The sequence below is a fragment of the Lepisma saccharinum genome, chromosome 4 (assembly GCF_977018435.1).
Source record: "Lepisma saccharinum chromosome 4, izLepSacc3.1, whole genome shotgun sequence".
Lineage (NCBI taxonomy): Eukaryota > Metazoa > Arthropoda > Insecta > Zygentoma > Lepismatidae > Lepisma > Lepisma saccharinum.
Window position 1 is genome coordinate 103,001,393 of NC_139232.1, and position 14,311 is coordinate 103,015,703.

Below are 14,311 nucleotides of genomic sequence, written 5' to 3' on the forward strand. Positions count from 1 at the left end.
GTGGAGAAACTCCTCTCAACATCAAATGAAACAAAAGGAGCACATCTCGTAAGCACGCGGAAAGAGAGAGGTCAGTCGAAATTGAAAAGGGTTCCACATTCGGATTGTTCCTCAAATTGAAGCCAAGCTTGGCTTTGGCAAATAGGACTACAGGATTTTATGTAGCAGCTCAAGAAGACTGAAAATCATTTATTTTTCTGTCCAATTTTTTTTAAACAAAATATGAAAGAAAAGGAAGGGAAAAGATGCTGAAGCATCAAAGAGGGGGTAAACAGTGGATAAATGTGCTAATGTCACGAAAAGGTTTCATGTCCTAAAACTACATATCTCAAACGACCAGTATGAAAACAGGTATATTTTTGGAAAGGTGCTGAACTTTAAAATCCTTTCCCTACTTATGTTAATTTGATTTCCAAGAAGTTTGCAATCCTCAGTCAACCGTACCGTCTAAAGTTAGACGATTACCAAGAGCTGTGTCTATGCAAGTGACCTTGAATATAACGAGAATAAATTAATCACAAAATAGAATAAATATGCATTTCAATACGCTAAAGGTATGAAATGTTAAAAAAATATATTAAAACAATTGTTCTGCTGGATATTCATTCATCTGGTGTATCGAGCAGAAAAGTCTGCCATTCTTACATAATAATAATAATAATAATAATAATAATAATAATAATAATAATAATAATATTAATAATAATAATAATTTTTGAATAATATTAGTTTATTTTTATGTTTTCAATGGTTATTATTGTTTAATAATCATCATCATAACCATTGTAATTATTATTATTGATAACAGTTCTACTAATCAAATTTCAAGGGTCTTAATCCCCTCTCCTACAAAAATTTCTGCCGTAGTTAAAGAAAGAGGACAACGCCCAGGGGCTAAGGCAACCTGTAGCTCCTGCCCTTATTTTTGCGTAACCGGGCTTGGTCAGCTTCACCCGCAAGGATACGGTTCGTGAACTCTGGCGGGCTACAACTGGTGAAATAACATCACCCTTGACGAGAATTTGAAATTAATTCCCCACAGTTTCAGTTATTTATGATAGGTCAAGGATCGTAGCGTTGGGCATCCTTTCGGCAAAGTCTTACCACCCTATCTTCCGCAATGGTGCAGTTAGATTTATTCTAACCCTGTGTGACAACAAAGAAATTTCTTTCTGGTGGGCTTATCGTAGCTAGATTTAATTGTTGTGCCATGTACAACAATAACATGGCAACAAAAACAACCTTGAAGCACCACGATTCGGGCTAATAAGGGAACACCACAAGGACAAAGGCATCTGAGGAGTTCACACATGTGATAGAGAAGATTAAAATCTCAGTAAATTAGTTAGTGACGTCAATGAATATAAAAGAAGAGTTACAAAAACATACATTACGCACTTCGTGCGTAAATACAGTTTCATGTTTTGAGCTGCACACACGCACGTCTGTTCCCTCATGAACATAATTCCCTCATAAGAAGATCTATGATGGCCTTGTTATACTTGGTAACAATGATGTAGCACGTGATTGATTATATAATCGGCAACACCAAACTAGGCGGGTAGTAGATATGCACTACTGCCACATCGATGAACCTGACGAGACCGAGATTGATTCGACGGTTTACGATAATTCATGTTCTCCCTTTTTAATCCCTGCTTGATATGACACAAAAAAATGCATCAGCTTTTGTTCGGAGGATCACGGATCGCAAGGGTCTATTTCAGGCTGGAGGAAGGGTAGACGCTTCGACTTGGCAGCATTGCATGTTCACGTTTCCAGATAGCGTGTGTGAATCACCATTTCTTGGACCCTCTCTCGCTTACCCTTTCCAACTTGTACTAGCCTACTTCCGTGACCAGTCATATAGATGGGTTTTATGTGACGTCAGGATGAGCATAGCCGCCATGTTTGCAGCCAATTTTATTTGTCGTTAGCAAGGAAATATTCAACACGTAGCGTTCATTACATCTGCACAAACTGCACGTTTCTTTTAAATCACGAATGTCTGTGCTAGTACCTAATGCCCGTCCACTTGAATTCCGTAGGCTTACAAGAACTTGCCTCAATCATGTCTGCTCGATCCCACAATGCAACAGTTTGTGGCGTAGGTGAAATACACATATAGGTAGACAATATTGATGGCCAGAGCATGATCCTGAAATGCCCGGGTATTAATATTCCAGTGTTAATATAAAATTGATAACTTAGTTGTAAATGTACAGTATAATGAGAATCACTACTAAGCTACTGGCAACACTACAGCCAGTCCACTGCGTTCAGAGGAGTGGTGGGAAGAAGGGCGAGAATTGGTCCAGGTTGGGGTAGAAGCGTGACTTTGAACCGCCTCTATTCACGTAATACGTTAAAGTTACTCTGCCAAGGTATAACACAGATCATCGCAGTGCACCCTGGAAACTGGATCCTTGCAGGCAAGTGAGGCTCTGGCGCCTGGACCCCATAAACAACCCCTGTGGAGTTCATGATGTGTGCCTGGCCCGTACATGTTTTTGCTTATCCCTTCATCCCTTCCATATAATCACCGTTAATCCTCATCGTCGCGATTATCTAAAAGTGGCAGAACGGTAACGTACACTAAATCAAATCAAATACCTACAACTTTTACAGCCGGTAGAAGTCGTCAAGGCAAACAACTTTTTCATAGTAACGATTTGCTCGTGGAGGCGTAGTTTAAACCCTACAGGCCGTTGAAAAAGAGTAATTTCTATTCATGGTTGCCACTGGCATTTATTTTTTCTGTCGGAACGACTCGAGCATCCTCGCTACAAAACTTATAAAGTATATCCTTTCCATAAAATACGATGAGCAACATATATCCGTATGGTGATAAATGCAGGAAAAGGATAAAAAAATCAAAAAAACAGCGACTTCATTCACCGTGACGAAGACTCTATTGACAATACACTGTTTCAACAGTGCACTGTTGCTTTTAATATCTTATCTCAAAGGAAAAATTAAGTGATAGTGGCAACAGTAAAAATTTGTCACATGGTTGCATGCATAATGAATAGAAAACTTGAGGGATGGTAGCATGGAAAGGAAGGATCGACTAGAAAAACGTTACTTCACCGTGCTGTGTTACGCAAGTAGAGGCTGGTCAGAACCAAGTTTCATCCTCCATCCTGGACCAATTCTAGTCCTTCTTTCTACATATCCTCAGAACACAAAAGCCTGGCTGCAGTGTTGCCAGTAGCATAGTAGTAGTGATTCTCACTATGCTGTACATTCACAACCAAATAACCATTTTTATATTACACTGGAAGATGCAATAAAACATTTACCACTACAGATGATGAAACATCTATAGCGACAAATAATGAAACATTAACAGTACTGATCAGCTGGATTCTTATTACAGTCTATAGTGTATGAAATGTTTATAAAATAGTGTTACGGATCATTTTTCTTCTGTTTCCAGGAACAGTACAACCCTCTACCTCAAATGACTGCTCCGTACATATAAATTCTGTCAGACAGCTAGTAGAAAGACGATAGGCCTGCAACACTGAGAGATAGTATGTTGGGGGGGGGGGAGGAAAAGTAACAACGATTCTCAGTTGCTGATTCCTAGAGTGTGGGAAGCAGGGGCCTTCACCTGTCTATAAAAAAAGTGACTATCTTTAGGACACGTGCAGTAGCTCACGTTGATGCTCTCTACAGGATGTGAAATTTCTTTTAGATATAACATAATAAGCAGTTCGGGATTAAAATAAATGTGAACAATAAGAGACTGAAGTTCAAATCACAAACCTTGAGACTTTCTGTAAATAAAACCACGTGCATGCAGAAAGCATTGCAAACTCATAGAAGTAAAATAATCCACACGAAATTCCAGCGTTATTACAGGATTCATTACGTAATGGCCAATTTGTAGTATGGGATACGCTGCCGCAAATGACGTCTCACTTTAAACCCAATGCTCTTTCTTTTGTACTTATTGCTTCACCTTTATGGTTAACTCTTTGCACCAGTAATCATTTCCCATAAATTTGGCTTCTTTCTTGCATGTGAATTGAATATATTTTACTTGCATTTCTTTAGACAAAATGATATAACATGGTAATGTATATTTCTAAGGATGATATAGATAGGAGTGTATTTGAAATTTGTTTGTAGATTTTATGTATATTGTATCTTATGTAAATAAAATATATAATGGGCATAAACAGCCAGCCATATGCATTGCTGTAAGATGGGGATGAGTGATGAAATGATGAAATTGATGAATGGACATTCATAAACAACCAAGCCCGACCGGGATTCGAACCCGGGACCCTTGGTGTCGCAGCGCGATGTGCAAACCACTCGGCCACAGGGTCGGGCAAACATGGCAAGGCAAGATAAGTGTGAACATTTTGTAGTAATATGCATTGTAACTTTCAATGAGCTTAGAGATTTGTGTACATTATGATATTTTATAACATTGGTTATTTTCTAAAAATAATCATGTGAACAGCAAGGAAGTAGTGCAACTTAGTAATATTGCCTGACTTATCCTTAGAAACATAACATGCCGAGTTCTATGCGTGCGGGAAGGTCTACGTGTTCTCCGAGCTTGTTTTCAAAACACCAGCAAGGACAGCCTTTGAAAAGGGGTGAGAAACAGATTCTACTCAATATTTATGTAACGTTCTGTCAGTGGTATCCTGAGAAACCAGTAAATGAAGTGGTTAAGTTGGTATCCCAGTGCAGTGGTGTGTCAGTGTCTGCAGTTTTAAGGGTTATGAAAGAGAATGACCGGGAGAGTAACAATGTATGCGGCTGCATATTCGTCTGATGTTTCGAGAGCGGGTTCTCACATTCAGAGGCTCTTATATAAAATGATTAGCTGCGGCGAACTATGAGTGTAACAGCAAATGATTGCTGTCATGAGTCAGCTGAGGCGGAGTGATACATCAAACCGGTGAGACCGTTTGTTTACAGAAGGTCTCAGGGTTGGTGATTTACACTTTAGAATGAATATACATAGAACAGTGGCGAATCTAAGGAGGGGTTATTCCGCTTGAATCTCCCCTTTTCAGGGATATCCCTGAACCAGAAAGAACGGCACAATTTTCACATCGCAAGAAAACAAAAATGGAAATACGTCAATAAGTAAAATGAATCAGTATTTTTTTGTTATTTAGCAAGTAAGTCTCTTATATTGTAACCTTCGGCTAATGGCAGCGATGTGGACGAGTGAATATTTGATGTAACTGATGAAGGACACTCACAAAGAACACCCATCCGACGCCGGGATTCGAACTCGGGAACTTTGGTGATACGATCGAAAGTGAAATACTTAACACGCTATTGATTGAGTTGTGTTTTAAGTCCACTTTATTCACAATAAGGCAAATCGGGACTGGACCTACAGTTTAAAGTGGGATCCGAACCAGTATGTTCCTCTACCGGGTATCGAACCCGGGATCCTTTTATTACAAGGCGACGACGCTACCACCACGCCATCTTGGAGGCCGCTATGCCACTGAGCCGGCGAGTAAAGTACATATTAGTGGGGCATGTACTGTATTTGCCCTTATGATGGTATACACTAAACAAGTCGTTTATGCGAATAATATTTAATCCGAAAGTCCGGCCGTCACTAAAATCAATATTTAATATCAAGTGATTCCACGTGATATAATATTGTACACGTAATGTATAGCTTGATGGTTCACTGTATGTTTTGTTATATTTACTTTTTATGTACAGTACAAGTTTAATATATCTCTGATTATCTGGAACTCGTAGCACAGCTCCATGGAATTTGAATAAGTTATCATGTTTTGTTGTCGTGCCACGTGTAGTAGTTTAAACGTTTATTGACAGAAACAAATAATCGTCATAGTAGTTACACAGCCATGTCGCCCAGACATTTTGGTAGCGCTTCGTTCGTGAGTGAGCGTTCTAGGAATTGAGGTGGCAATCGGTGGGTTGTTACTACCGGACAGCATAAGTTCTTCTCTGTAGCCACGAGTTAGTTCGAAGGCATTCTAAGAAACCCATTTATGCAAATCTAACGCATAAATGTTCAGTTTTACGTCATTCGTAAATGGTTTATTAAGATCTCTCTACCACATAATCAAAACACAAGTTTTACAAACTATGTGCAACAAGGGTTGCCAGGTGTTGTATTTCTTTTTTTTCGGACATGTCCTTTGGTGCCCGGAAGTAATTTGAAAGAAATTGAAAATACCCTACATTTTGAGCATCAGCTAGTCTATCAAGAACACTTATCTTGCAGTGGAGAAGCAGAGCTATCCAGGGATATGTGAGAAAATGAGCGGTATCATCACGATTTTCAGGACACCCAACATTCAGGAAATTCTGAATGTATTCACACTTTATACATTATTTATAAGATATCGGAGTGGACGTGGTAATTAAGTAATCAATTTTCTGATCAAATGCCACTTGATCGTAAATCATATAAGTTTTGATAGCAAGACTTTTGAAGACTGGCTTGTCATTTCATTTGAGCAAAATCGGTTTTCATGCTTCAAGATGTCGGATGATAAATTTGGTCACCCTGTCGTAAGTATTGCCAGTGTTTTTATCGTTACAACCAAAAGAGTAGCTTCATTTATGAAAAGCCTCGAGCTACAGATTCGAATACATAGTCAAAACAGGGGAGAGGGAAGGTAATAATCGAACTTTTAATTTCTATTCGCCACTTTATCTCTTGGGAGGAATCTCAGTACCTCTCCCCATTGGATACCTCATTATTAGCACCTTGGAAATAACGTTATGGTCACTGGTACCTAGTCTCACCATAAATACTATTACAACGTAAATTATTAAGAACCGAGCAGTGGTTAAAGATATATTAATGTAACTTTACACGGCACTTATATGGAGTATTGACCCCACTTAGCACCAATCAGTTTTCAAAATGGCCACCTTTGGCATGCGCACAGGCTCAAAGTTGTCCAGGTCACTCATCTATTGCAGCATGCATGATGTCCACTGAAAAATTCGCCACTGCTGCTACCAAGGAACGATTCAGACTTGCAATTGTGGGGTGCCTCTTTTTGCAGACAATGCCCTCAAGCACTGACAACAATTTGTAGTCCAATGAGTTGAGGTCGGAGCTGCTAGAAGCCCAGTCTGCAGGTGAAACGAAATCAGGCACATGATGCTCGGGCCACTGTTGTGTTGATCGTGCCTTGTGGGCTGGAGCAGAATCTTGCTTGAAACTCCACTGTTGGTTTGCAAACAATGTGGTGCTTAAATCTTTGACAGTGGGCTCCAGGACTGTGTTTGCATACGTTACCGCATTGGTTTTTACCTACTTTTCACAAAAATGAAGCTGGGTGGCACCAGAATAACGCGCCCCCCACCAGAGGCGCCGACTCCATGGGGCTTGGGGGGCTCGAGCCCCCCCCCCCAATGTTAACTCTGTATTGTGCCACATTAACTTAACTTTAAATACACATTTGAAATGTTCTAGATCATCAACTTTGGGGGCTGAGACCGCTAAACCATCAACTTTGAGGGGAGAGGGCTAGCAAAACACATGACTTATTACTATATACTAAGTATATAATTATGAGTATTGTTAACATTTTTACTAAAAAGAATTTCAAAGTAACTAGGTGTTGTGAGAATTATACTAGTATGTTGTTTAGTGAGTTCTGAACAATTTGAGGTCGTAAACACGACTTTCAGGCAATATTGATATGTACGATACTTAGTTATCCTCGAAATCTCTTCCTCTAGTCCAAAGAATGAGAGGAAAATAATTCTAAAGTCTTTGAGTTTATTTAACACTGGCTTGCAGTAAAGTACGAAGGAAAGCTTATGAAAAGTCTGGTAACGGCTAAGATCAAATGCATTAATGCTAAAGCACGGCGTGCTACGTTTTTTTTCTTATTACAAAATTAAATTTAAAAAGTAAAACTATTTTCCTGCGATTTGTGTTAGCATTTATGTAAATAATTAAATAAAACGGTTACATATTGTAAATATTAGTTTTTTTATGGGTACGTCAACACTAAGGTTATTTGCAACTGTCTCATTTCCTTTCTTTACAAGTCTGTTGCGGACATTAACACTCCGTAACCCGCGCGGCGACTTTTCTAAAATTTTGAATTTTTCTCCTTATCAGTGAAAGAATTGTCTGGAAAGCACTAGGAAACTTTTCTACACTATTCCCACGAAAACATAGAGGCGTTCCAACCTTTTGCCTGGCGTTTTTCAGTTGTTTACAAGCCTCAAAAGTGACCGGTCCCCCTTAGGCGGCACTCAGTACCGCGCGTTCTGCCATTATTCAAGCATGCCATTATTCATACCAGCATTCCAGCCATTAATTTGGCGGATAAGAAAAATAAAACGACGGTACTTTGTTCGGAATGCAAATTATTTGTATGCAGAAACCATTGCAGTGCCCATAAGAAATGTCGGAGTTGTCAAAATGTATTGAAAAGTGAGAATATTGGGTCCGTTTTATTTGAGTTTCTATGTCTCTTTTCACGTATATCTTGTAAAACAAGAAGAAACATATTGAGAATTGATAATTTTAATATTTTTAAGTATCTTCGAGTTGTATTTTACTCATTTGATTGCTTTTTTTGTGAGTCAGCAATATTTTGACTGAGAATTTTGTAACAATTATTTCTTTTCTAAGTCCATATAAGTTGTATGATTTCAATTCGTTTTGAAAAATATGTTGAACGGATTTGAAAACTACGTTGAAAAATTTGTGAATGATGAGTTCATTTTTAGTTCCTTTATTATATGGCAAAATTTTAATTACGCGTATTTTGGGAATAATATTTCGGTGCATTTGCTTCAAGACTCTAAGCGTGTACTTCTGTGTCATTTCCTCGAATATTTTTATTTAATAATAGTTTTAGTTGTAGTTTAGCTAATAAAATGTCCGAAATGGACTGTTTGCGTTCATATATATATCGTCTGATTTCCAGTAAGCGCTAGGGTAATTCAACATCAATTTGTATCAATAGTTCATCTAAATAAAATTGGTTTTGATAGGACGGCACTGAGTGCCGCGTGCGGGACATTTGTGCTACTATGAGGGCGCGGATAACGGAGGCTTAAAACACACCCATGCCCTCGCCGGGACTCGAACCTGAGACCTTCGGATCAAAGCGAGCTGAGTCGACCACCCAACACACTCGGCTACCGAGGCCGGCATAAAACCGTTAGGTTGGCTTCTTAATGTAAATACATAGCCTACTTTTCAATAAAAATGTTAATTGTTATCTAAAAAAACAAATGAGCAGGCACAAAAGACATAAAAAGACTTTGAAACATTTTCTATACGTTTTTCATGTTACATTTTATTTGCATGAGGAATATAATAGCTACTTAAAAACTGCTATACGAAGACGTAATTTTTATATTTAAAAAGGGAGGGAGTGAGTCATTCATTTATTTATTTCAGTGATCAGAGTCTCCCCCAATAATTTTAACAAGTCGTCGTCGCCCCTGCCCCCCACCAAACCATCACTGAAGAGCGATGATGGCCGCTCTGAATTCTGGGAACTTGTTGATGGGCCTCATGCGAGCTAGTGGCATACACCCGATCATTTTGGCGGTTGAAGCTCTCTTCAATCGTGTAGATTTTCTCAACGGTGAAAAAAATCCTTTGATGTCCATTCTGGGCGTAACGCTGCAAGAAACGTTTGCATTTCACCACCCTCTGCTGCTTCAGTCGTGCGACAAGGTAATGTCCAGTAAATCGGCGATATGCTTTAAGTCCAAGGTCCTCACGAAGTAGCCTGGACATCTATCTTTTTGATACGTTCATCTCACGAGCCATCACTGCATGCTTCCGAACTGGATTTCGGCACTGCTGGGGTCTCCACAGTACGAGGGTGACCTTGTCGTGGGCGATCCTGAACAGACCCGGTTTCAGTGAAGCGCTGTATAGTCTGGTGAACAAACATTCGACTGATTTTCAACTTTTTTAAGGTCTGGAAAATTTCACTCGCTGATTTTCCAACCTTGTATAATGCTATCACGACGACACAGTTTTTCGTCTATGCTCTATAGTTTACACTTGTTGGATGGTATACATCAGACGTTTGCCACAGTATTTATGGCAAGACTGGGTATTTTCCGTGCTGAAGCGTGACATGAACCTACAAGACTATAATGACAAATGTACCTTCTGTGCACATGGGAACCCACTGTGCTAATTAAGGTTTTAGCTTTGGAAGGAATACCCACTCAGTGACTTCATCCATCCCTCCATCGTTAATTGGAACACTGTAGGAACTTTACAGTATGGAGTAACAGTCGCCTTAATGAGTTCCATTGTCTGAAATAGGAGCCGACAAACACCTCGTGGAGATCAACTCCACTTCAATTTACACAGAAACCTTCTTCCCGTAAGATTAGCATTTAAATATAAAAATTTCATCCTCTGACGTAGAACAAATTGTGCAAGAACATGGAGTTCCATTTTTCCTGGTGCAGATAGTCGCGATCCGTAGACTTCTACATGAGATTCGTGCTTAAGAACAATTTGCCCATCAAGGCCTCAGGATAAAATATGTACGTGCTAACCTTTTTACGTTTTACAACTCCAAGAAGCATTGTAACTTTAAACCATTCGAGTTTTATTTTCAAAATTTCATCTTTTAACCACCCTTTAAGTTCTTTTAGCTTTTTCCATGTTGTTTCCTTGAGCATTTACTCTTCTTTCCTTACAAACTAAACATTGGTCATTATCTCCTTCTTCTTTTATCAGGTCTTACTTCCAACAATTCTTCACTGTTGCTGTTGCCATCCATCCATTTCTCTTTCTTCCAAAGTTTCTCATCATATTACAGCGATTCATGCTAACTGATAGACTTTTAAATATTCTCATTCAAAATCATCAGTAAATCTAATACTTAAAAAATGTCAGAAAATGTCTTAAGAAAACATTTAATTTCAATAAGAATATTACTAGCCAAAAGTGGAAAGGTTCTGTTAAATTGGAGCTGATAAAAATTATGAATTTTGTATGTAAGTGGTCTAAGATTCGGGCAAGTGAAAGACATTAAAGTTGGATTTCATACTATGGAAAGTTTAGCAACGTTTTTGCTTTTGACAACTGACCGTACTGAGAAATCTAGTATATTCCTATTACTAGATCTATCTATTGTTCTTCCAACAGCACTTTCATAGTCTATCCGCTGGAAGGAAGTTTCTTCGTGAAGTTTTAACATAACTTCCGGTTCGTACGCCCACAACATGTAGCTTAACGGTGTCAACAGTGTCACATAGGAAAAAAATTGATAGCCTGTGTTGCAGTAAGACGTAAAATGCGCCCAGGGCTAAATAATCTTTCACAACCCTTCATTAATTTCCAGCAGATCTTTGGCGCTGAAATTGTTGGTTTCAAGCTGCCAGGAGTGGAATTTGAAAGCCGTAATCAGCAGTAGACTGTGCACCAATCACTATAAGGGTGTATGGGATCTTAAAAAAAATGCGATCTAATACAAGGTACTGGCCACGGAAAAAATATCATCCCGATCCCGACTTCGGCAAATGATTTCCCATTCCGGAAACACGAACAGTTAAGAAATTCCAAATGTAGTGTTTTTAAATGGTTATTGTGGGATGTTTTATGACTTATAAGTACATGAAAGTTCTTGAAATTAGTAGGTTTTATTACAGGAATGCAAAAACAATCTGCATAATGTGTAGATTATTAGTGTGCCAGAAAATTTGTAATATTTCCCATACCGAAAAATTTCCCGATTTAGTCTGGAAATGACCATTTCCTTTTCGTCCAGAACGTTGGGATTTAAAAAATTCCCCGTCCTGATCTGAAATATGATTGTTAGGCATCCAAAGATTTATTGCTGTAAGAGCCTGACTTGTGTAGACACCGGTACTTTCAATTAAATATGTATAAATATGGACAAATGCAACAGTAGGCAGTAACCGGATATCATTCGGGAATAATCCCGTATTCCTTCTCAATTGCTCACCAATGGAACTGGAAAACTGCCTACTTTGTCAGGACACCTCTTCTTCTCCTCGTCATTAAGTACTTTTATGCGATATATTTTATCTAACACAAAAAGAAAAGAAAGGCCACATGTATGCGCTTGACCTGCCCACATACGGTAACATTTATACCGAACCGGAAGTTGCTGTGCTAAAGTTTCACAATCGATTGTGCCATTCGATTTGCTTTTGTTTTCACGTTGATAGCCCCTACTATAAGATAGCTATGGACTTTGAAAGAATAACACCACTAAGCAGACAATGCCATGTGAAAGTTTTTAGGAGTGACATTCGTGCAAAAAATAAAATTTTAGTTCCCTTGACTTACGTCATACACTAATTGCTACCTAAACGTATTTCTTCAGTAGCGTTCATAAAAAAAATAACTAGCCTGTGCCACAATGACGTCAGAAAGTGGCGCCTACCATAGAATCAAGCAATTATACGTGGCGGATCTCAAGAAAGTGAACCTCTCATTGCTGCACATTGTTATGACTCTTCACTAAGTACTCTCGCCACAAAAAAGTCACTTTAGTATTCATTTGTTACAAAAAATACAAAACGGACCAGTATTGCAAGTAATAATACCGATAAAAATGCTATAATATGCATTTGGTAAAGATCGCACATTTTGTAACCTTGAAGCAGAAGATTCGGTAAGGTGATTGCAAAAAAAAAAAAAAAAGCACAACTGCAATAAAAGAAGTATCGAAAGATAGCGAATACCACAATTAGGATGTACACCATACAGAAACGCTGTTGTCGAGACTATCGAAGGACGCATTTCGCAACAGTGGAATGACATGTGGCTGTACCTAAGCTTCGATTGTCTATCTTAAGTGCACATCTCTGGACGGAAGGAGGCGTTGACCGTACTGGTTGTGTCTGCCATCGGCATAACGTGCAGGATGGTTTTGAAACCACCGTCTAGGAAAGGTATGAGGGTGGAGGACGAAATATCAGGGCGATGTGAGTAGACTAATAATCGAGGAACCTTTTTTCGTATCAATTTTTGGCTGTTTTGATATGGATAGTTTCTTAATTCTTGTATCATTGCTACCCCCGACTGGTAGTCTGGAATGTTTTTGGAAATACATCTTTTCTCTGATTTTTATATCTGCCACTGTTGGATAATAATCGTGACGATCAAGATGATTAGATAAAACTGATGGAGAGACACTTACCCATGCTAAGGCTATGACCCGAACCGGAAATTTCGGTGACGAGACCGAAAATTAAAAATTTACACAAACTGAAAGATGAAACAAAACAACAAGTAACGGCCAAAATATTATATTTATTTTCTGAAAAAGTATGTAAAAACATTATATCCAGCATAGTGCAAGGGACAAACATTCTAGGACCACATATTTCTGGCGAATGAGAGATTAAGATTTCTACACGAAAACAGAACACATTTCGGGTGCAAAAGTGGAGTATAAAATGGATAAATGGTTAATTGTTGTTAAAATCGTGAACACGATTGTAAATTTGGATTAAAATATAAAATTATTACACGATATAAGTATATCTTCTCTAATAGTACATTTATATAGTTATCAGAGTATTTAGTTTATTCCTGTGTAAATGAGTCAATTTTTACTTCTGAAATTTTTACAGCACATTAATACATTTTCCGTAATTTTTGCATAACTCATTTCAGACTTCGGAAAGTGTTGCATAAACTGTAAATTTCGTGTTTACAAGTTAATTTCCCCTTATTTTGTGTCAAAACATGATACAAGAACGTACGTCACACCTTCCAAAAATATGAAAAATGAATATTACAGCGTCTTATTTCACATTTTGTATTTCTGTCGAAAATGAAATGTGCATGTCTCTAAGCATGACTAATTACTACTTGCTAAATCCAAAACAAAAGCGGAAGTTTACATCCAAAGTCTGATTCCATTAATTTTCACAGATAAATAGAGTGAAACGTTCTTGAAGAAAGAAACTAAGCATAAGATTTCTTGATAATGTATAGGCAAAAAACAGATTTCAAGCCTCGAAATTATCGAAATGTAGTACTAATTATGCTTTGTTACACTTATTTGCTAAAAATGCTTATACGTTTCAACTTAGCATCATTTATGCAATATGATTTCTAACATATCCTAACTCTTGAAACTAGTTGTGAACATTTGTTTAGTCTCTTCAACATTCAATTCTTGCATTATCTTGAAAGCCTCTTTAATAATATTACAAAAATTTCACTATTATGCTGCTTAGTACAGTGGGATCCATGAGTGTTACCGTGCAAATTGTCCATAACCATGTTCGTGCGCTTAATTTGATCCAATAAGAGCTTTAAGAACTAAAAGATAACTCAAAACAAGCTGTT

General features: G+C 38.1%; 1 protein-coding gene across 1 annotated transcript in view; it reads left to right on the forward strand.

The window, feature by feature from the left end:
- The first annotated feature begins 12,883 nt into the window (after window positions 1-12,883).
- The window catches only part of LOC145987292 (scavenger receptor class B member 1-like), a 55,203-nt gene continuing 53,775 nt past the window's right edge, over window positions 12,884-14,311 (forward strand). Inside the window, exon 1 of the mRNA XM_083121810.1 lies at window positions 12,884-12,936. Coding sequence (XP_082977936.1) covers window positions 12,906-12,936 — 31 coding nt within the window. The 5' untranslated portion in view covers window positions 12,884-12,905. The remainder of the gene's footprint in view (window positions 12,937-14,311) is intronic.